The 22,900-nt window shown below is 40.8% G+C and overlaps 1 protein-coding gene across 11 annotated transcripts in view; it reads left to right on the top strand.

The window, feature by feature from the left end:
- Positions 1-22,900, top strand: part of NCKAP5 (NCK-associated protein 5) — a 1,206,846-nt gene that overhangs the window by 675,566 nt on the left and 508,380 nt on the right. For all 11 annotated transcript variants that reach the window (XM_010853619.1, XM_010853624.1, XM_010853623.1 and 8 more), the window contains one exon: positions 14,468-14,601. In XM_010853619.1, coding sequence (XP_010851921.1) covers positions 14,468-14,601 — 134 coding nt within the window. The remainder of the gene's footprint in view (positions 1-14,467; positions 14,602-22,900) is intronic.

The following is a 22,900-nucleotide window of genomic DNA, read 5'->3' as shown; positions in this document are numbered from 1 at the left end:
GAATGCTCAAACTACTGCAGAATTGCACTCATCTCACATGCTAGTAAAGCAATGCTCAAAATGCCTATAGAATTTATCAGAAGTAACTCTATTAGATAATGTAAGCTGTATAGTTCCTCTTAGCCATATCTTATTTTTATTTGGGACTTTCAAGATTTTTCAGTGCTTCTCTATACATTATTTAATGATTCCTCACAGTGATATTGTGAAGTTGGGTTGGGCGATTTTGCTTTCCCAAAAATGCAGGAGAAGCAAGCTTAAAACAGTTATAGTTCAAGTTAAATCTGCTGTCCAAACCTTCTGGACTAGCAAGTGGTACAGTTTAAACCAGTAGCTGGTAGCATTCACCATTCTCTATTTAAATATCTTCCCATTCTGTTATTCAGCCTCTTAGTTCAGTTTTTTATCCACACAGTCGTCAGGTGATCTTTGCAAAATCTTTATTAGATCCTATCACTCACTTGATTAAAATGTGGTAAATAGTTACTGCTGTACTCTAGATATAATCTCACATTTTAATATGACTTTCTTGTTCCCCTGGCTCCTTCCACCTGTGTCATATGTCACTCTGTCTCCTTGCTCACCAGGCTCCAGGCACACTGAACTTCTCTTTGTTCTTTTCACATGTAACTAAAGACTTTCTACTTGCTACTCATTCTGCCTATAGAACTGATCCCTTTTCTTTACCAAGTAACTCCCAGTCATCACAGAGGCCTCAGTTTGTCTATTAATTCCTCAGAGAAGCCTTTCCCTAATACACTGGGCAAAATCCGTTCCTCTGGCTGTCATCTTTCAGCAAACCCTTAATTATCCATCAGTTTATATTGATATATTTGTCTGTGTGATAGTTCATGTAGTACCTGCCACGTCCACTAGAGACTAAGTCTACTGCAGCCAGGAATAGTGTCTTTTGGATTCTTGGCTTGTCTCTTCTAGTGTCTGGCACATAGTACCTGTGCGGTAAACATTTGTGGTGTAAGTGAATTAATATGTCCATGAGCGTGTGTGTATAGCTCTTTTTCTAAGAAGAGTTGTATTAAATTAGGAAATAATGACAGTACCTATAGATTTTTCTCCGTTTCCTGGTAACATATAGTTAGGAGGCTTTTTTGATACTCAAAACAATGTAAGCAACTCAGGAAAATTAGCAAAATAAGAGTTAAAAAAAATAAAATGAGTTATCCAGGGGAATGGTGGTATCTCCTTTGCTAGAGGTTTAGTTAGAGGATAATGATTGAGGAAATTTAAGACTATGTGAAGGCTATGAGCTAAAGATGTGATCAAAAGACTTGGAATTAAGAGAGTTTTCTTGGGACTTCCCTGGAAGTCCAGTGTTTTAGACTTTGCCTCCCAATGCAGGGGACGGTGGGTTTGATTCCCGGTCCCAGAGCTAAGATCCCATGGCCTTGTGGCCAAAAAACCATAGCATAAAACAAAAGCAATATTGTAACAAATTCAATAAAGATTTTTAAGAAAATGGTCCACATCAAAACAAAAACTTAAAAAAAGTATGTAAAACACTTTTTTTTGGTTTTTATGCTTGATTCTATGTTGAAGGTCCAACTATTTTCTTATGCCCAAAGAAGGAAAGGAGAAGGAAATGGCAACCAGCTCCGGTATTCTTGCCTAGAGAATTCCATGGACAGAGTAACCTAGTGGGCTACATACAGTCCATGGGTTGCAAAAGCTGGACACGGCTGAGAGACTAATACTTACTTAAAGAGGAAAGAGCTTTGGAATCCTCCTCTTGATTCAGAGTTCTTTTTCTCCACCATGATATATAGCTCTGCTGTAATATGACATATCTGTTTCTAAAAATCATTGCACAGGGCTTGTAGGAAAAATGGAACCAGGGACACAATACTGAAAAACTGTAAGTGACACTTTAAAAAAATAGGCATCAAATAAAAATGGCAGCTAAGTTTTACAGTGTTAAATGGTTAAGATATACAGAAATAACACAAGAAATATGGCACTTGACCTTGAAAGGACGTGCAGTTTGCTTGTGGGAGTGATCATGGGAAGGGCTGCAGCTTGTGAGTTATTGTGAAGCAGTGGAAAGAAGGCTGTGTGAGATCAGAGGGCAAGTGTTACCATCAAACGTGGATGGGGTGACTCACGACACACATGGCGGGCTGAGTATGGACTGAATATTTCTAACTGGGTTCATTCAGGTGCAGTTTCTGTGTTCACTTATGTTTCTCATGAATGAAATTGGGTCTAAGAGAGTAGCGTCATTCTCAGACTGTCTGTCCATTGTGCTGGGATAAATTTGTCTTTTTAAACTAAGTGTTAAAAGGTGATCTAAGATGGTAATGTAGGAAGATGCTGGACTCACCTCCTCCCACAGACACTCCAAAACTAGGCTACGTATGGAACAATTCCCTCTGAAAAAGACTCAGACTAGCTTAACTTTTTCATCATATCAAGTGAGAAAAAGGCCCCATCAAGGCGGGTAGAAGCAGATACCTGACCCTGCCTTAAACCCCACACCCTGGCGTGGTGACCCACAACTGGGAGGGAACTCATAAATCCTGAACTTCTTCCTCAGGAATGGGAAGTCTGTACCCCACATCGGGTACCCCAACTCAGGACTTGCGCCTGAGAGACGAGCCCCCAAATCATCAGGCTTTGAAAGCCAGTGGGGCTCATGATCATGAGACCCAAAGAGCTATAGTGAACTGGAAAACTGCGCTTAAAGGACTCATTCACCCCAGGGCACAGCACAGAGGTGGCAGTTAGAAAAGCACCCAGACTGTGTGTTAAGATTTGTTTGCTGATCGTTAAATGTTTAAGTGCCTGCCAGAGGGGAAGGGGCCTATTCGAATTCTGACTAGGAATGGAGGCACTGGCCAGTGGCATCCTTGTACTCTTCCTCTGACTCACTAAAGCCTGCAGGCACCATCTCTTCTTTTATTCTTGGAAGGTGGCATCTATGTGGTCTCTCCCTGCCAGCTCCTCAGTGCCAATGTCTCAAGGTGGGAGCTGTCACACACAGCTGGTGTCCTGGATTTTTATGTCTGGTATACAGTTTTCTGGCAGCAACCCAGGGGACCGCCCTTGGGCACCTGGCTCTAACAGCTTGCTTTCTTGGGTTCATGGGAGTGTAACAGTCAGAGACAGTTCTTAGCAGGCTGCCACCCCCAGGGCACAGATAGCAGATTGTAACACCCCTGGTCTTTCTGAGGAGGCCCATTTCCTTGCCCAGAAGCTCCTGGCCTGGCACACTCCTCGCGACCCAGGGAAAGGCTCTCGGGATGAAAGCTGGTGGATACAGTCTTCATCCTCTCACTCTCCCTCACTCTAGCTTTCTGGTATCTCCCAGAAAAAGAGCTTGTACCCTTGTCTGGTACCCTCATTTCTGCAGCAGCCACAAAGGGACACCGGTATATCACCTGGCTCTAGAAGTCAGCAGGGCTTACACTTGTGGGTCTCACAGAATGATAACCACTGGAGAAAGCATTTTTAAATAGCTACCACCTGAGGGCACAGCAAGAGGCAACAGACCCAGGAACTCAATCTTTCTGTGAAAGACTTATCAGCATAGCTGCAGTGTGAGGGGCATTCTTCTAATTAAACACACATCAGAGGACTGACTTCAGATCTTTCAAAGACCTTAGAGGGCAGATGCTCTCTTCACACTCTGTACTGTGCCTCAGAATGCCAGTGTCTCTTGGAAGATAGCTCTAACCTGTGTCTGGTGCCCTAGTTTTTGTGGGCATAGGGGAAGCTCCTTGACTGCCTGGCTTTGGTAGCCAGAGGGGCTTGCATTGTGAAGTCCCACAGATCTGTAACAATCAGAGGCAATTCTCAGGACACTGCACAAACACTAGAGTGAAATACATTTATTTAGTCTTTCTGTGAAAGAGGCCTATTTACTTATCCTGGAGCCTCAGCCTGAGGGACAGCTTCAGGTTTACCACTCGTCTAGAGGCTGTGGCGGTAGTCTTGGGAACAGACACTGCTGCTGCTGCTAAGTCGCTTCAGTCGTGTCCAACTCTGTACGACCCCATAGATGGCAGCCCACCAGGCTCCCCCATCCCTGGGATTCTCCAGGCAAGAACACTGGAGTGGGTTGCCATTTCCTTCTCCAATGCACGAAAGTGAAAAGTGAAAGTGAAGTCGCTCAGTCGTGTCCAACTCCTAGCGACCCCATGGACTGCAGCCTACCAGGTTCCTCCGTCCATGGGATATTCCAGGCAAGAGTACTGGAGTGGGTTGCCATTGCCTTCTCCAGGGAACAGACAGTAGTGACTTCCAAATACATTCATCTAGAGCCCTGAATATTGCAACTGTTGCCAAGAGGACGTATCTAGAGTGCCTGGTCTGGAGCCAGCAGGGTTTACAATTGCATTCCCAAAGGAACTTGAACATTTGCATATGTCAAAAGCTACTGCCTGAGGGGTCTGGCTTCCAAGCACCCTGAAACTAGGTGCTGACTGAGATCTTTCCCTTTATAACATTGACAGTTCTTGGCACACCACCGCCACCTGCGAGCCACTAAAAAATAATAAGGCAGACTACCTGGCCAATTACAGAGTTTCATGAGAAAGCCAAGATCTAGGGAAAGAAGGCCACTCCTTCAAGGTGGGGAGAGGCAAGAGTTTCACTTAATACACAGAAACGATCATAAAGAGTCAAGCAAAATAAGGAAACAGAAAAATATTTTCCAAATGAAAGAATAAGGTAAGACCTCAGAAAAAACCTAAATGAAGTGGAGATGAGTAATTTACCCAATAAAGGATTCAAAGTAGTGGTCATAAAGGTGCTAACCAAACTTGGGAGAAGACTAGATGAACAGAGTAAGAACATTGATGGAGATAGAAAAAAATAAGAAATTACCAAACAGAAATCAGAGAGCTGAGGATCAAAGTAACAAATGAAAAATACACTAGATGAGTTCATCAGCAGACTAGATGAAGCAGAAGAAGGGATCAGTGATCTTGAATACAGGGCAAAGGAATTCATCTAAGCAGATCAGAAGAAAAAAAGAATTTGAAAAAAGGAAGAGAGCTTAAGGGACTTATTAGACAACATCAAGCAGACTAACATGTCTACTTCAAGAAAAAAGAAATATCTCAAATAAACAACCTAACTTTATATCTTAAGGAACTAAAAAAAGATAAACCAACTAAGCTTAAAGTTCATAGCTGGAAAGATGTAACAAAGATCAGAGTGGAGATAAATGATATCTAAAAGTTTCTAAACTAAAAAATGTTGACTAAAAAGACAACGGAAAATATCAATGAAACTAAGAGCTGATTCTTTGAAAATAATTATTGACAAACCTTTAGCTAGACTTACCAAGTAAAAAAGAGAGGACTAAATTAAGTAAACATCAAAAATGAAAGAGGAGACATTACAATTCATACCACAGAGATACAAAATATATTGACAGATGACTGTGAAGAATTATATGTCAACAGATTGGACAATCTAGAAGAAATTGATAAATTCTAGAGACATATGACCTTCCAAGATTGAATCACAAAGAAACAGAAAAGCTAAATAGAGTGCTTACCAGGAAGAAACTGGATGAATAATCAACAACTTCCCAAAGAACAAAAATTCAAAACTGAATCCTACCAAACATTCAAGGAAGAATGAATACCAATCCTTCTCAAACTTAAAAAAAAAAATAGAATAGGAGGTAACATTTCCAAATTCATTTTAAAAGACCGGTATTACCATGATACTAAAACCAGGCAAAAAAAGAAAAGAAAATTACAGGGCTTTAATGAACATAGATGCAAAAATCCTCAACAAAATCTTAGTAAACTGAATACAACAATGCACTAAAAAGGTCATTCACCATGATCAAGTGAGATTTATTCCAGAGGTGCAAATTTAGTTCAGCATCTACAAATGAGTCAACATGATACACCATGTTATCAAGCTGAAGAATAAAAATCATATGATCATTTGAATATCCATAGAAAAAGCATTTAACAAAATTCAGCATGTATTTATAATAAATACTTTTAATGGTGTAGATGGAGCATGCCTCAGCATAATAAAAGGCTGTAAATGACAAGCCTGTGATAATAACTAATATTAATACTCAACAGTGAAAAGCTGAAAGTTTCTCCTCTGATAATCAGAGCAGCACGAAGATGTCCACTCTTGCCACTTTTATTTGGCATATTATTGAAAGTTTCAGCCAGAACAGTTAATAAAGAAGGAGAAATAAAAGACATCCAAATTGGAAAGGAAAAGAACCCTGTCACTATTTGAAGAAGACATCATTTTATATATCAAAAATTCCAAAAACTACCAAAAAAAAAACAACAAAAAATACCCCAAACTGTTACAAGTAATAAATTCAGTAAAGTTTCAGGATACAAATCAGTATACAGAATTCCAGTGCATTCTTCTACACTAACAATAGACTATCAGAAATAGAAATTAAGGAAATAATCCCATTTACAATTACATAAAAAATAGTAAAATACCTAGGGAATAATTTAACCAAGGAGTTGAAAGGCATATATATTGAAAACTATAAGACACTAATGAATGTAACTGAAGACACAAGTAATGGCAAATATACTAATTCTCATGGATTGGAAGAATTAATATTAAAATGTCTATAATACCAAAAACAGTCTACAGATTCAATGCAATCCCTATTAAAATTCCAGTGACATTTTTCACAGAAATAGAACAAGCAATCCTAAAATTTGTATGAAACTGCAAAGGCCCTGAATAGCTAAAGCAATCTTGAGAAAGGAGATTAAAGCTGGAGGCATCATGCTAAAATTATATTGCAAAGCTATAGTAATTAAAACAGTATGGTATTGGCATAAACACAGACACATAGATTAATGGAGTTGAATAGAGAGCCCAGAAATATAGCCACACATGCTGTTGCTGCTAAGTCGCTTCAGTCGTGTCTGATTATGTGAGACCCCAAAGACAGCAGCCCACCAGGCTCCGCCATCCCTGGGATTCTCCAGGCAAAAAACACTGGAGTGGGTTTTCATTTCCTTCTCCAAAGCATGAAAGTGAAAAGTGAAAGTGAAGTCGCTCAGTCGTGTCCAACTTGTTGCGTCCCCACGGACTGCAGCCTACCAGGCTCCTCCGTCCATGGGATTTTCCAGGCAAGAGTACTGGAATGGGTTGCCATTGCCTTCTCCGATAGCCACACATACATGGTCAATAAAAAGCAGAGACATTACTTTGCTGATAAAGGTCATAGAGTCAAAGTTATGGTTTTCCAGTAGTCATTTATGGATGTGAGAGTTGGACCATAAAGAAAGCTGAGCACCAAAGAATTGATGCTTTTGAGCTGTGGTGTTGGAGAAGACTTTTGAGAGTCCCTCTGACAGCAAGGAGATCCAATCAGTCAATCCTAAAGGAAATCAATCCTGAATATTCATTGGAAGGACTGATGCTGAAGCTGAAACTCCAATAATATGACCACCTAATGTGAAGAGCCAGCTCATTAGAAAACACCCTGATTTTGGGAAAGATTGAAGGCAGGAGGAGAAGGGGACAATAGAGGGATGCGACAGTTGGATGGCATCACCAACTTGATGGACATGAGTTTGAGCAAGCTCTGGGAGATGATGAAGGAGAAGGAAGCCTGGTGTGCTGCAGTCCATGGGGTCGCAAAGAGTTGGATGCAGCTGAGCAACTGAACAACAACAGCATGGTAAATAAATTTATGACAAGCTAAGACCAAAATGGGGAGAGAATCTCTTTAATAAATGGTTTTGGAGGAAACGAATATTCACATGCAAAAGAATGAAACTAGACTACTCTTTTATAACACACACAAAAATTAACTCAAAAAGTGTTAAAGGCTTAAAGGAATGTAAATCCTGAAACCATAGAATTCCTCAAAGTGGAAAGCTCCTTGACATTGGTCTTGGTGATGATCTTTTGAATCTGTTACCAAAAGCAGAAACACACAAGTGGGACTACATCAAACTAAAGAGCTTCTGCACAGTAAAAGAAGCCATCAACAAAATAAAAAGCAATCCAATAGGAGAAACTATTTGCAAGTCATCTATCTGGAAAAGGGTTGATATCCAAAATACATAAAACTGAGTCTGGAAGGAACCCTGGGCTTTGAATTTTTGTTATTGTTGTATGTGCACTCATTCGCTACAGTCCTGTCTGACTCTTGGAGACCCTATGAACTTTACCCTGTCAGTTTCCTCTGTCAATGGGATTCTCCAGAAAAATGTTATGGAGTGGGTTGCCATGCCCTTCTCCAGAGGATCTTCCAGGCACAGAGATCAAACCAACGTCTCCTGCATCTCCTGCACTGCTGATGCATTCTTTACCACTGAGCCACCTGGGAAGCCCCTTTGTTGTTTTTGTTTGGTCATTAAATCATGTCTGACTCTTACCACATGGTAGCCCGCCAGTCTCCTCTGTCCTTGAGATTTCCCAGAAAAGAGTACTGAAATGGGTAGCCATTTTCTCAAAGGGATCTTCCCAGTCCATTCAATTCAGTTCGGTTGCTCAGTCTTGTGTGACTCTTTGCAACCCCATGGACTGCAGCAGGCCAGGCCTCCCTGTCCATCACCAACCCCCAGAGTTTACTCAAACTCATGTCCATTGAGTCGGTGATGCCATCCAACCATCTCATCCTCTGCCGTATCCTTCTCCTCCCACCTTCAGTCTTTCCCAGCATCAGGTCTTTATAGATGAGTCAGTTCATCAAATCAGGTGGCCAAAGTATTGGAGTTTCAGCTTTAACATCAGTCCTTTCAATGAATATTCAGGACTGATTTCCTTTAGGATGGACTGGTTGGATCTTCTTGTAGTCCAAGAGACTCTCAAGAGTCTTCTCCAACTCCACAGTTCAAAAGCATCAATTCTTTGGCGCTCAGCTTTCCTAAAAGTCCAACTCTCACATCCATACATGACTACTGGAAAAACCATAGCTTTGACTAGATGGACCTTTGTTGGCAAAGGAATGTCTCTGCTTTTTAATATGCTGTCTAGGTGGGTCGTAGCTTTTCTTCCAAGGATCAAGTGTCTTTTAATTTCATGGCTGCAGTCACCATCTGCAGTGATTTTGGAGCCCCCCCAAAATAAGATCTGTCACTGTTTCCATTGTTTCCCCATCTATTTGCCATGAAGTGATGGGGCCGGATGCCATGATCTTTGTTTTCTGAATGTTGAATATTAAACCAACTTTTTCACTCTCCTCTTTCACTTTCATCATGAGGCTCTTTAGTTCTTCACTTTCTGCCATAAGTGTGGTGTCATCCACATATCTAAGGTTACTGATATTTCTCCTGGCCATCTTGATTCCAGCTTGTACTTCATCCAGCCCAGAGTTTCTCATGATGTACTCTGCATATGTTAAATAAGCAGGGTGACAATAAACAGCCTTGATGTACTCTTTTCCCAATTTGGAACCAGTCTGTTGTTCCGTGTCCATTTCTAACTGTTGCTTCATGACCTGCATACATGACCTGCATACAGTTTTCTCAGGAGGCAAGTCATGTGGTCTGTTTAGTCCCATCTCTTTAAGAATTTTCCAGTTTGTTGTGGTCACTCAGTCAAATGATTTGGCATCATCAATAAAACAGAAGTAGATGTTTTTCTGGAACTCTCTTGCTTTTTTGATGATCCAGCAGATGTTGGCAATTTGACCTCTGGTTCTTCTGCCTCTTCTAAATCCAGCTTGAACATCTGGAATTTCATGATTCACCTACTGTTGAAGCCTGGCTTGGAGAATTTTGAGCATTACTTTTCTAGCATGTGAGATGAGTGCAATTGTGCAGTAGTTTCAGCATTCTTTCTCATTGCCCTTCTATGGGATTGAAATGAAAACTGACCTTTTCCAGTCCTGTGGCCACTGCTGAGTTTTCCAAATTTCCTGGCATATTGAATGCAGCACTTTAACAGCATCGTCTTTGAGGATTTGAAATAGCTCAATAGGAATTCCATCACCTCCACTTGCTTTGTTCGTAGTGATGCTTCCTAAGGCCCTCTTGACTTCGAATTCCAGATTGTCTGGCTCTAGGTGAGTGATCATACCATCATGATTATCTAGGTTGTGAAGATCTTTTTTGTATAGTTCTTCTGTGTACTCTTGCCACCTCTTCTTAATATCTTCTGCTTCTGTTGGTCCATACCATTTCTGTCCTTTACTGTGCTCATCTTTGCATAAAATGTTCCCTTGGTATCTCTAATTTTCTTGTAGAGATCTCTAGTCTTTCCCATTCTATTGTTTTCCTCTATTTCTTTTTTTTTTAATTTTATTTTTAAACTTTACATAATTGTATTAGTTTTGCCAAATATCAAAATGAATCCGCCACAGGTATACATGTGTTCCCCATCCTGAACCCTCCTCCCTCCTCCCTCCCCATACCATCCCTCTGGGTCGTCCCAGTGCACTAGCCCCAAGCATCCAGTATCGTGTATCGATTTCTTTGCACTGATACTGAAGGCTTTCTTATCTCTCCTTGCTACTCCTTGGAACTCTGCATTCAAGTGTGTATATCTTTTCTTTCCTCATTTGCTTTTCGCTTCTCTTCTTTGCACAGCTATTTATAAAGCCTCCTCAGACAACCACTTTGCCTTTTTGCATTTCTTTTTATTGGGGATAGTCTTGATCCCTGTCTCCTGTAAAGGGTCACAAACCTCCGTCCATAGTTCATCAGGCACTCTGCCTATCAGATGTAATGCCTTGAATCTATTTCTCAGTTCCACTGCATAATGATAAGGGATTTGATTTGGGTCATACATGAGTGGTCTAGTGGTTTTCTCTCTTTTCTTCAATTTAAGTCTGAATTTGGCAATAAGGATTCATGATCTGAACCACAGTCACCTCCTGGTCTTGTTTTTGCTGACTGTATAGAGTTTCTCCATCTTTAATTGCAAAAAATACAATCAATCTGATTTCAGTATTGAGCATATGGTGATGTCCATGTGTAGAGTCTTCTCTTTTGTTGTTGGAAGAGGGTGTTTGCAATGACCAGTGCATTCTCTTGGCAAAACTCTATTAGCCTTTGCCCTGCTTCATTCTATACACCAAGGCCAAATTTGCCTGTTACTCCAGGTATTTCTTGAATTCTTACTTTTACATTCCAGTCCTCTATAATGAAAAGGACATCTTTTTTGGGTGTTAGTTCTAGAAGGTCTTATTGGTCTTCATAGAACCATTCAAGTTCAGCTTCTTCAGCATTATTGGTTGGGGCATAGACTTGGATTACTATGATATTGAATGGTTTGCTTTGGAAACGAACAGAGATCATTCTGTCATTTTTGAGATTACATCCAAGTACTGCATTTTGGACTCTTTTGTTCACTGTGAGGGCTACTCCATTTCTTCTAAGGGATTCTTGCCCACAGTAATAGATATAATGGTCATTTGAGTTAAATTCTCCCATTCCAGTCCATTTTAGTTCACTGATTCATAAAATGTTGATGTTCACTCTTGCTATCTCCTGTTTGACCACTTCCAATTTACCTTGATTCACGAACCTAACATTCCAGGTTCCTATTGCAATATTGCTCTTTACAGCATCGGACTTTACTTTCATCATCAGTCACATCCACAACTGGATGTTGTTTTTGCTTTGGCTCCATCTTTTCATTCCTTCTGGAGTTATTTCTCCACTGATCTCCAGTAGCACATTGGGCACCTACTGACCTGGGTAGTTCAGCTTTCATTGTCATATCTTCTTGCCTTTGCATACTGTTCATGGGATTCTCACGGCAATACTGAAGTGGTTTGCCATTCTATTCTCCAGTAGATCACATTTTGTCAGAACTCTCCACCATGATTCATTCATCTTGGGTGATCCTACAGGGCATGGCTCATAGTTTCACTGAGTTAGACAAGACTGTGTGGTCCATGTGATCAGATTGGTTAGTTTTCTGTGATTATGGTTTTAGTCTCTCTGCCCTCTGATTGGGAAGGATAAGAGGCTTATAGCAGCTTCCTGATGGGAAAGTCTGACTGAGGGGGAAACTGGGTTTTGTTCTGATGTGTGGGGCCATACTCAGTAAAACTTTAATCCAATTTTGTGCTGATGGTAGGGCTGTGTTCCCTCCCTGTAATTTACCTGGGGCCACCTAGACAGCTTATGAAAAAGCAGAGACATTTCTTTGCCAACAAAGATCCATCTAGTCCAAGCTATGGTTTTTCCAGTAGTCATGTATGGATGTGAGAGTTGGACTTTTAGGAAAGCTGAGCGCCAAAGAATTGATGCTTTTGAACTGTAGTGTTGGATAAGACTCTTGAGAGAGTCCCTTGGACTGCAAGGAGATCCAACCAGTCCATCCTAAATGAAATCAGTCCTGAATATTCATTGGGAGGACTGATGCTGAAACTGAAACTCCAGTAGTTTGGCTATCTGATTGGAAGAACTGACTCATTTGAAAAGACCCTGATGCTGGGAAAGATTGAAGGTGGGAGGAGAAGGATACGGCAGAGGATGACATGGTTGGATGGCATCACCAACTCAATGGACATGAGTTTGAGTAAACTCTGGGAGTTGGTGATGGACAGGGATGCCTGGCTTGCTACAGTCCATGGGGTCACAAAGAGTCGGGGACAAATGAGTGACTAAACTGAACTGAAACTGTGAAGATAATGGCGACCTCCTTCAAAAGGCTCACGCAGGCACTGCTACACTAGTGCCTCCACCCTTGCAGCAGGCCACCACCGACCCATGCCTCCACTGGAGACTCCTGGACACTCACAGATGAGTCTGGGTCAGTGTCTTGTGGGGTCACTTCTTCTTTCTCCTGGGTCCTGGTGCTCACAAGGTTCTGTTTGTGACCTCCATGCATCTGTTTCCCCAGTCCTGTGTAAGTTCTGGCGGCTCTGTGGTGGGGTTAATGGCAATGTCCTCCAAGAAGACTTATGACGCACTCTGGTCTACTACACTCAGAGCCTTTGCCCCTGTGGCAGTCTACTGCTGACCCGTACCTCCACAAGAGACACTTAAACACAGTTCTGTCTTAGTCTCTGTGGGGTCTCTGGGTCCTGGTGTATACATGGTTTGTTTGACCCCTATAAGTCTCTCTGGCGTGTATATGGTTTGATTCTAAATGCAATTTACCCCCTCTTACCATCTTACTGGGAGAAGGCAATGGCACCCCACTCCAATACTCTTGCCTGGAAAATCCCATGGATGGAGAAGCCTGGTAGGCTGCAGTCCATGGGGTCGCACAAAGTCGGACATGACTGAAGCGACTTAGCAGCAGCAACCATCTTACTGGGGCTTCTCCTTTGCCACTGGGTGTGGGGTATCTCCTCAAAATCTCTCCAGCACCACACAGCTGATGCTCCCGACCCAATAGAGCAGGCTTTTTATGCAGGAGAGAGAATATAGTCAAAGTTGCCAATGCACAGAGTGTGAAGTATTTTTAGAAGACCTTGATTTTTTTTTCCAGAAATGGTCTGTTTCATTCATGGCCCTCAGAAGAATTTTTTATTCCATGAATGATACAGTGGATCAGGTTTCATCTAGGTAATTCAATGTACAGAGTCATAGTGTTTGATTTATTTAGAGATTCAAGTCTCTGCTTCCATTCTTTCCCTTGAAGAATGTTGGTCCCTGATAATCAGGCATTGTCTTTGATTATCATTGTTGATTATATATGCTATACACAAAGTACTTAATTTAGTAATATCCATAACCATAATAGCATGACATGCTTTAAAAAAAGAAAAGGCAGCAACAACAGCAAAACAAAAACAAAAAAAGTTGTTAGTTTTAGCTGAGTCCATAATGTCAGGATCTGAGCATGTGTGCTTTTTACCTGTTCCTGAAGTGGGATTTTGCTGAACCATTTATCCTGGGTCATCCAGTCCCTCTTTTTAACACCTGATGTCCATTTATGAGAAGCTCATTTTCTGGGATTACAAATAAACCACTTTATTTGTAATTTATAAATTACAAATTTATACATTGTAATCACTGGTTTGTGATTTAACCAGTTTCTGTCTGTGAAAATCTATTTGGGCAAATACAAAATAGTTCTTTAACCTTATCCTCATCAGCTCCATGGTATAATTAAGTTGTAATGTCTGTATATAATACAGAAATGTTCCCTTTAAAGTATTACCAGAGATTGAAGAGATGAAATCATTCTCAACAGCCAACAATAAACTTACTCGTTACTACTCAAAATGGTATGCATTTGCTAGTATGGCATTATTCAGTCATCGGTCTTCATCTCTGCCTAGGAAGCCACCTGATTTGGTGGAAATCATTCAGGCATTGGAGTCAAATCGGCCAGGATTGAATACTTGTTACCTTATTTGTTTTTATGACAAACTGCTTTGATGTCTTGGATCCTTGGTTTCCTAGATAACAAGAGATTATATTAATACTAGAACCTACTTCATGAGGTTGCAATGAGGACGAAATTAATTAATATATAAAGTCCAAGGTAGGATTTAGTAACCAAAAGTGACTACTAATTATTTTTTAGTAATATTTAAGAAACACCTTCTTAAAAGCCATCCCCTGTGTGCCTTTTACAGCATGAGAAGCTGATACATGAATTGGAAGAGGAGAGACACTTGCGTCTTCAGAGTGAGAAGCGCTTGCAGGAGGTGACACTAGAGTCTGAGCGCAACAGAATTCAGATGCGAGGCCTGCAGCAGCAGTTCTCCAGGTATTGTTCTGTCCAGAGCATCTTGCTTCCTGAGGTGCATTGCTCCCCATACCAGTTACACCTTTGCTTGAATTTCCACTGTGCAAGCTCGTGTTATATTTGAGAAGCTAATGACCAACAGTTTAGCTTCTAGCCAGGCCATCCAATTGCATTTGGACCAGTCTTCTGGAACTTTCCATGTGTACCTCAGACTTGAATTTGTTGAATTTAGTTATCTTTTCTTCCCTAATGGCTCTTCAAAGTATCTTTCCAAAGTAAGATGAGTGGGCTGTGTGGCCTACAGGTGTGATCTGGGAAAGCCCAGCCAGGAGGATGCAGTTTTACTGGGCTTATTGTCCGATTCTCAGGTAGAGAGAGTGTGAATCTTCCAGTAAACTCTTACTCTTTATTTAGAGAAATTTTTAGAATCTGTTAAAATTATAATCAGCGTTTTCCTTTAAAAAACATAACTTGAATTCAAAACAATTTGGATAAAGTAACTCTTTGGTTTAATGTCAGCACAGTAAAAATCTTTCAACTTTCAAATATGGTTAATATGAGGCCAGGTAAAGTTCCAACCTATTATTTAAAATCTCTTCAGTTTCACAGAAGAAACACAAACTTGTGTGATTACAGTCCTAGAATCGGATCTAGGCACCCTATGAGGGACTTTGCTTTCATTTTTGTGTTTTACTTCACTTTGCAAAAACCAGGAAAATAATTTTTAACTCTTTTCTCCCTCATAAGGCTGTCTCAGATTCAAATTTTAAAAGTTGCCCAGGATTTTCTTCAGCAAGCTCTGTCTTGCCTTGGATTTACCATTGGGATTTGGATAAAATTGGTGATGGATAATTTTGCTTCCTCATCATGAGGCTTTTCTATTGGTAACAGTTTTATCTGTGTTTCAGGAAGAATTTGAGCCTTTGGATGATTTATCTCATGGTGGCTCATACCATGAATGTGTGCGATTTTGGTTTAGAGGCATCTTGGAGGAATAGGGTAGAAAGGATGGATGACTCCTATGTGTTCAGAATCATAATTTAACACCCTGTTCAACTCTTGGAGCCCATGATAATACAGGTGCTGTAGAAAAGCACCAATCAATACTTTAACAAATGCATGTCCCACCCCTCACAGGCTATTACTTATGCAGCCTTGTGCTCAATTTTTCATTGTGTTTGATGGCAACTCTCACTTTGTGTCTCCCACCTTGAAATAATAGCTCTTCCCCCACCCCCTGAAGCAACTTTGAAACAAGTACCGCTTTGTAATACTTGCCATTTTAATGCTATAAGAAAGGAGGGTGTAGATCCTGCTACCCTTGTACCATCTAATTGAGATGTCTCTGTATTCAAGCTATTGATTTACAGAACGTGAGGCATCAGCACAGTAAATTATTTTCCTATGATGCCAGGCCATCTGCTGTAAATCAGATGACAATCCCATACAGATTTGAGTTGTACAAGAGTGGATGCTACATCCTAGGCTGAAAAAGAAGATAATTATTTGTAAAACAAATAGTGGTTTGTTTTACATACTGCTTTTGTGAAGATTTTTTTTTCCCTCAACATAATCAGTTTTCTTGGTAAGCTTCTTTGACACTGAAAGTTCAAGGCCAGTTACAGCCAGACAACTAATATAAATCAGCAAAAGATGGGGGAGAAAGCATATGTAACAGAGAAGATAATTACAGAATAATTCAAGTAGACACACTAAACCGCTACTGATGGCCTTTCACATTTTAAACTTTGGTTTGTAAGATGTCTCTAGTTAGGCTTATTTAAACAGTCCTGTTGCTGTACTCTAAGTCTTTATAAATTCCTCACTACTACAAAACATGTCTACAGCACATCACCCTGAGACATTTGTTGCTGTTGTTCAGTTGCTAAGTCGTGTCCAACTCTTTGTGACCCCATAAACTGCATGTACCAACCTGGGGCATGGTCAGTATCTAAATGGTCATGTAAATAAGTTCTATAATTCAAATAATTGTATTGAATTTAAAACTTTTATAGTCAACAAGTCTTTTTATTTTTAGTACATGATATCTGAGGTGTACTGTAGACATACTTTGGGTATTTTTAAAAATAATGTAATAGTCTATCTTTTCAAAGGACATGATGTGACTTACAATAAAAGGCAGTTTTACAATAAGACTATTAAAATAAAAACAGAAAATGAAGACCACGAAAGGGAAGCATGCTTTCTGAGAGTGGGCACTTAATTTAGCTCTAGATTCATGACAGACATGATTAAAAGGAAAACGCAAGAGGACATGTAATTATTACCTCAGAGACAAAGGCTACTACTCTTTTGAAACATTGTCTTTCGCAGTAAACTCATAGTGGAATGCACTTCATAGACCTCTCCAGAGATGGCATTGAAGGATATGATAGACAATGGTCCAAGATAGTGCAAATTATGATTAATTCATAAAAGTATTACTGTGTCTGCTATGTCACTTATGTCTATGAAGTTAAGCAGCTTCACACTACATGAATTAGGAATGTTTGGTCCATGTCTGTGTGAAAACAAGTAAAATAGGCAGAACTTCACTGCTCAGTGTTCTCAAGCATTATATCTCAATTTCATGGGGACAAGTAAGTATACATGTGTTGTATCTTTCTAATATTCTTTTATGAACCTAGAGCACAGAGGTATGAGATATTGAGGCCTGGGCTGAGTTGAATGAGTTATTTTTAAGGTATTTTTGATCATACTGTATCCATGGGAGAATCTAAACAGTAGTCAAGGAGATTCTGAGGCTCAGGTTCAGGAATGACATGAGGCATTAAAGGGAAAAAATGAATAATGAAGTTAGAAGATAGGACAATTAGGTACATGTGTGAAGAGAGTTCAGGTGTCAGAATGAACGATTCAGAATGATTTGGAGGCTTGATTTTATACAATTTCATTTAGATGATGGGCTTGGTGGCTTAGAAGCACTGGGCAAACCTGGTTGTGATTATCTGTGGTAATGAGTAACGAGATCACTTAGGTGCTAAAAATCTATTAAAGTGTTAAAGGAGTAGTTCTCTTTTATGTCACCACCAAACCTTCATCTATAAGCCCTTCCTCCCTCTTGACCTCTGATTAGGGTATAATGATTAGCAGGAGTCCAGAATTTGGGCAATTAAAAAAAAATGTGGCCAGAGGTTACATAATTATCTATAAGCTCATAAATCAGAAATTGCCTTCACTGACGGTGATTCAGGCAGCCATAACAAACTTGATGTAGACCATTTACCTTCTTTAATGTAAATTCAGAGAAGAAAAGGGATGCTGTCAAATTTAGCCTTCCCCATAGATGAAGGCATAAATCAAGCCAGATGCAATAAGAAGTACTTAAAGGCAGGTGGCGGTGTCATTAGGGCTACCCCTTCCTTCTCTTATTATTTAGTGATTAAATCAAAGATGCTTTCCAGATGTCAGAGTGATTGTTTAACCCATTGTCTGTGTTGTATACATGTCTGGACATATTTTATGTGGGGTTAGCTTTGTGATTCTTCCCTATAATTCTATAATTTTCTTTGCACTGTTTGAACTGTGATTGTCAAGCCAGCCAAGGTCAATGGTGCAAACTGAGGCTATGGCACTTCCTTCCTTCCTGTGTAAAGAGAATTAGTGTTTGAACCCCAGTTTCATTACTCCTGCAATGGCTCAGTAGGTAAAGAATCCTCCTGCAATTCAGGAGACATGGGTTCAGTCCGTGGGTCAGAAGGATCCCCTGGAGGAGGAAATAGCAATCCACTCTAGTATTCTTGCCTGGGAAATCCCTGGCAGGCTACAGTCCAAAGGGTTGCAAAGAGTCGGACATGACTGAGTGAGCGAGCACAACTCATTACTCCACCTTGAGTGAATGAAGTGGCATTGACCAGGTGAGGTATATTGAAGTGGAGTAATGGCCACAGGACTGGAAAAGGTCAGTTTTCATTCCAATTCCAAAGAAGGGAAATGCCAAAGAATGCTCAAACTACTGCACAATTGCACTCATCTCACACTAGCAAAGTAATGCTCAAAATTCTCCAAGCCAGGCTTCAACAGTACGTGAATTATGAAGTTCCAGATGTTCAAGCTGGATTTAGAAAAGGCACAGGAACCAGAGGTCAAATTGCCAATATCCGTTGGATCATGAAAAAAGCAAGAGAGATCCAGAAAAACATGTACTTCTGCTTTATGGACTATGCCAAAGCCTTTGAGTGTGTGGATCACAACAGACCGTGAAAAATTCTTCAAGAGATGGGAATACCAGACCACCTGGCCTGCCTCCTGAGAAATCTGTATGCAAGTCAGGAAGCAATAGTTACAACTGGACGTGGAACAACAGACTGGTTCCAAATAGGAAAAGGAGTATGTCAAGGCTTTATATTGTCACCCTGCTTATTTAACTTATATGCAGAGTACATCATGTGCAATGCCAGGCTGGATGAAGCACAAGGTGGAATCAAGACTGCCAGGAGAAATATCAATAACCTCAGATACGCAGATGACACCACCCTTATGGCAGAAAGTGAGGAAGAACTAAAGAGCCTCTTGATGAAAGAGGAGAGTGAAAAAGTTGGCTTAAAACTCAACATTCAGATAACTAAGATCATGTCATCCGGTCCCATCACTTCATGGCAAATAGATGGGGAAACAATGGAAACAGTGACAGACTTTATTTTGGGGGGCTCCAGAATCACTACAGGTGGTGACTGCAGCCATGAAATTAAAAGATGCTTACTCCTTGGAAGAAAAGTTATGACCCACCTAGACAGCATATTAAAAAACAGAGACATTCCTTTGCCAACGAAGGTCCATCTAGTCAAATCTATGGTTTTTCCAGTAGTCATGTATGGATGTGAGAGTTGGATTTTTAGGAAAGCTGAGCACCAAAGAATTGATGCTTTTGAACTGTGGAGTTGGAGAAGACTCTTGAGAGTCCTTTGGACTGCAAGGAGATCCAACCAGTCCATTCTAAAGGAAATCAGTCCTGAATATTCATTGGAAGAACTGATGCTGAATCTGAAACTCCAGTACTTTGGCCACCTGATTGGAAGAACTGACTGATATATAAAGACTCTGACGCTGGGAAAGATTGAAGGCCAGAGGAGAAGGGTACAACAACAGAGGATGAGATGGTTGTATGGCATCACCGACTCAATGGACATGAGTTTGAGTAAACTCTGGGAGTTGGTGATGGACAGGGAGGCCTGGCTTGCTGCAGTCCATGGGGTTGCAAAGAGTCGGACACGACTGAGTGACTGAACTGAACTAATCATTAATTTCTAAAAAACAGACTTGTGAAGATATAAGCAAGTCTGCTGCTGCTGCTGCTAAGTCGCTTCAGTCGTGTCTGACTCTGTGCGACCCCATAGATGGCAGCCCACCAGGCTCCCCCGTCCCTGGGATTCTCCAGGCAAGAACACTGGAGTGGGTTGCCATTTCCTTCTCCAATGCATGAAAGTGAAAAGGGAAAGCGAAGTCGCTCAGTCTTGTCCGACTTAGCGACCCCATGGACTGCAGCCTACCAGGCTCCTCCGTCCATGGGATTTTCCAGGCAAGAGTACTGGAGTGGGGTGCCATTGGCTTCTCCAATAAGCAAGTCGACAGAGTACTAATTTCATACAAAGCATGCATGATTTGCACAAGTATTTGTGTTGGTCTCTTAGGAAACAATCTAATCAGTGCGTAGGTTATTACTGAAAGCTGCTATTCATATTAGACAATCAAGTACTTTTATTGTATGCACAATAAGATAGAATACAGTGAAAGTGAAAATCACTCAGCTGTGTCTGACTCTTTGTGAACTGGAGTGGGTAGCCTTTCCTTTCTCAAAGGGATCTTCCCAACCCAGGGATTGAACCCAGGTCTCCCACATTGCAGGTGGATTCTTTACCAGCTGACTCACAAGGGAAGTCCAGAATCCAGTATGTGTCCTCAAAACTATAAACTCCAGGTGGAGAAGCTATATGTACATCTAAGAATCCAACAACACATTTTAAGTTTAGCTGTAAATGAAGGGACATTTGTCTAAATTCTGGACAGCCATACTTCATATTTACTAATGTATGTTTTCATGCAAAGACATGAGTCAAATCAAAAGAAATAAATAATTGAGTAGTGAAACTAGCAGTAAAAACATATGTGATCATGTGGAAACTCTATGCTGCAATATATATCTGAAACTTTAAATTAGAATCAACCTGGTAGACTCACCATCAGGCAGACATGTTTTGTAAGCGATCTGCAGTTAGCAAATCACATCACACCCAAAGCATCAGAAATCAGTGTTTTTCTGCGGCCATGAAATATTCCAGGCCTGTGGGTATGTGTATGTGGGTGTGTGTGTGTTTATGCCATGCAGTGGAAATTTCAGTAACAGGAACAATTAAACTTTGTCACTCATAATTGACTAAGATACTTAAAAATCACCCAAATGGAATCCAAGCTGGCACTCTATCTCCAGAATTTCTCAGCACCTGTTTTGACCTTCTCTTGCACTGTTATCTGCTGCCTTGAAGCTGAAGCAATTTCTTTGCTTGCTGTAAGGGGATTTGGCCTCTCACAGTTGATTGCTGTGCTTAAGTGCAGTCTGCTGCTTGCTGAACTTCAAGGAGACATACATGGAGCTGGTTTTACCACTTAACTCCTTCACTGGCTGCTATTCACATTATCATATGTCAGAGACTTTATGGAATCCTAGGGTTCATTTTCTGTTGCTCATTTGGAAGCTGTAGGCACCTGACATAGAAGTGTGTGTTGAAGAAAGTAATCAGTTCAGTTGAGTTGCTAAGTCGTGTCCGACTGTTTGCGACCCCATGAACCGCAGCACACCAGGCCTCTCTATCCATCACCAACTGCCAAAGTCTACCCAAACCCATGTCCATTGAGTCGGTGATGCAATCCAACCAGCTCATCCTCCGTTGTCCCCTTCTCCTCCAGCCCGCAATCTTTCCCAGCATCAAGATCTTTTCAAGTAAGTCATCTCTTCGCATCACATGGCCAAAGTATTGGAGTTTCAGCTTCAACATCAGTCCTTCCAATGAACACCCAGGACTGATATCACTTAGGATGGACTGGTTGGATCTCCTTGCAGTCCAAAGGACTCTCAAGAGTCTTCTCCAACACCACAGTTCGAAAGCATCAAGTCTTCAGCACTCAGCTTTCTTCACAGTCCAACTCTCACATCCATACATGACTCCTGGAAAAACCATAGCCTTGACTAGATGGACCTTTGTTGACAAAGTAATGCCTCTGCTTTTTAATATGCTATCTAGGTTGGTCATAACTTTTCTTCCAAGGAGTAAGCGTTTTTTAATTTCATGGCTGCAATCACCATCTGCAGTGATTTTGAAGCCCGAAAAAGAAAGTCAGCCACTGTTTCCCCATCTATTTCCCAGAAAGTGATGGAACCAGATGTCATGATCTTAGTTTTCTGAATGTTGAGCTTTAAGCCAACTTTTTCACTCTCCTCTTTCAGTTTCATCAAGAGGCTCTTTAGTTCTTCCTCACTTTCTGCCATAAGGGTGGTGAAAGTAATACACCTTTCATTGTTCTGCCCACATATTCCTTTCTATGTCTGTATCTGTCTGGTGCATTAAAAGAACATTTTCTCTACATCTTTAGAAGGAGTGAAACATAAGAAGATGAGAAGACCTGTCAGCTGACCTTTGGGAAGTCAGCAGCACAGGGCTCTTCTGCTCCTATTTTCCATTTGCTCGGTTCCCAGAATGTTTGTCAACTTTAACCTGTCACTGAGGCTGGCTCTCCTGAGTGCCTTGTTCTCCTGATGAATGTAGAGGGTGCTTTCCTATTGATTTGGAGTTACTGGTTCCACATGATCAGCAATATTTCTGGCTGAGACTTGTCATAAAAATGGAGGCTTCTCACTTGCTCCTCTGGGTAAATCTACCAGAAGTTTAAAATGACGTGGGACTTCCCTGGTGGTCCAGTGGCTAAGACTCTGTGCTCCCAATGCAAGGTCATGGAACTAGATCCCACATTCCACAGGCCACAAGTAAAAAGTAAAAATGTCAAAACAACGTTAGTCAAATAACTTCTCTTCAAATGGCAACAGATGGAATAAATGGCATGGCATCTTTTTAAATGCTTGGTTAACATAATAAGAATCATACTTTGATGTCAGAAATGTGTATCTTAGTGATATAGTGAATAAGTCCTCACCTGAACAAAGCAGAGACGGTCTGAAATGAATTATACAGACAATGGAAAGAAAGGAGGCCTTTTATAGCTCCCTGAGCAGCTTCTAACTTAATGTGAAACATTCCTTGATTCCCTTGTAGTTCTGCCTCTGCAAAATATGTGATGATCTCGTCAA

This window comes from Bison bison, unplaced genomic scaffold (assembly GCF_000754665.1).
Source record: "Bison bison bison isolate TAMUID 2011002044 unplaced genomic scaffold, Bison_UMD1.0 scf7180017864330, whole genome shotgun sequence".
NCBI classification, from domain to species: domain Eukaryota; kingdom Metazoa; phylum Chordata; class Mammalia; order Artiodactyla; family Bovidae; genus Bison; species Bison bison.
Note: the sequence above shows the minus strand (reverse complement) of the source record. Positions and strands in the feature narration are given on the sequence as shown.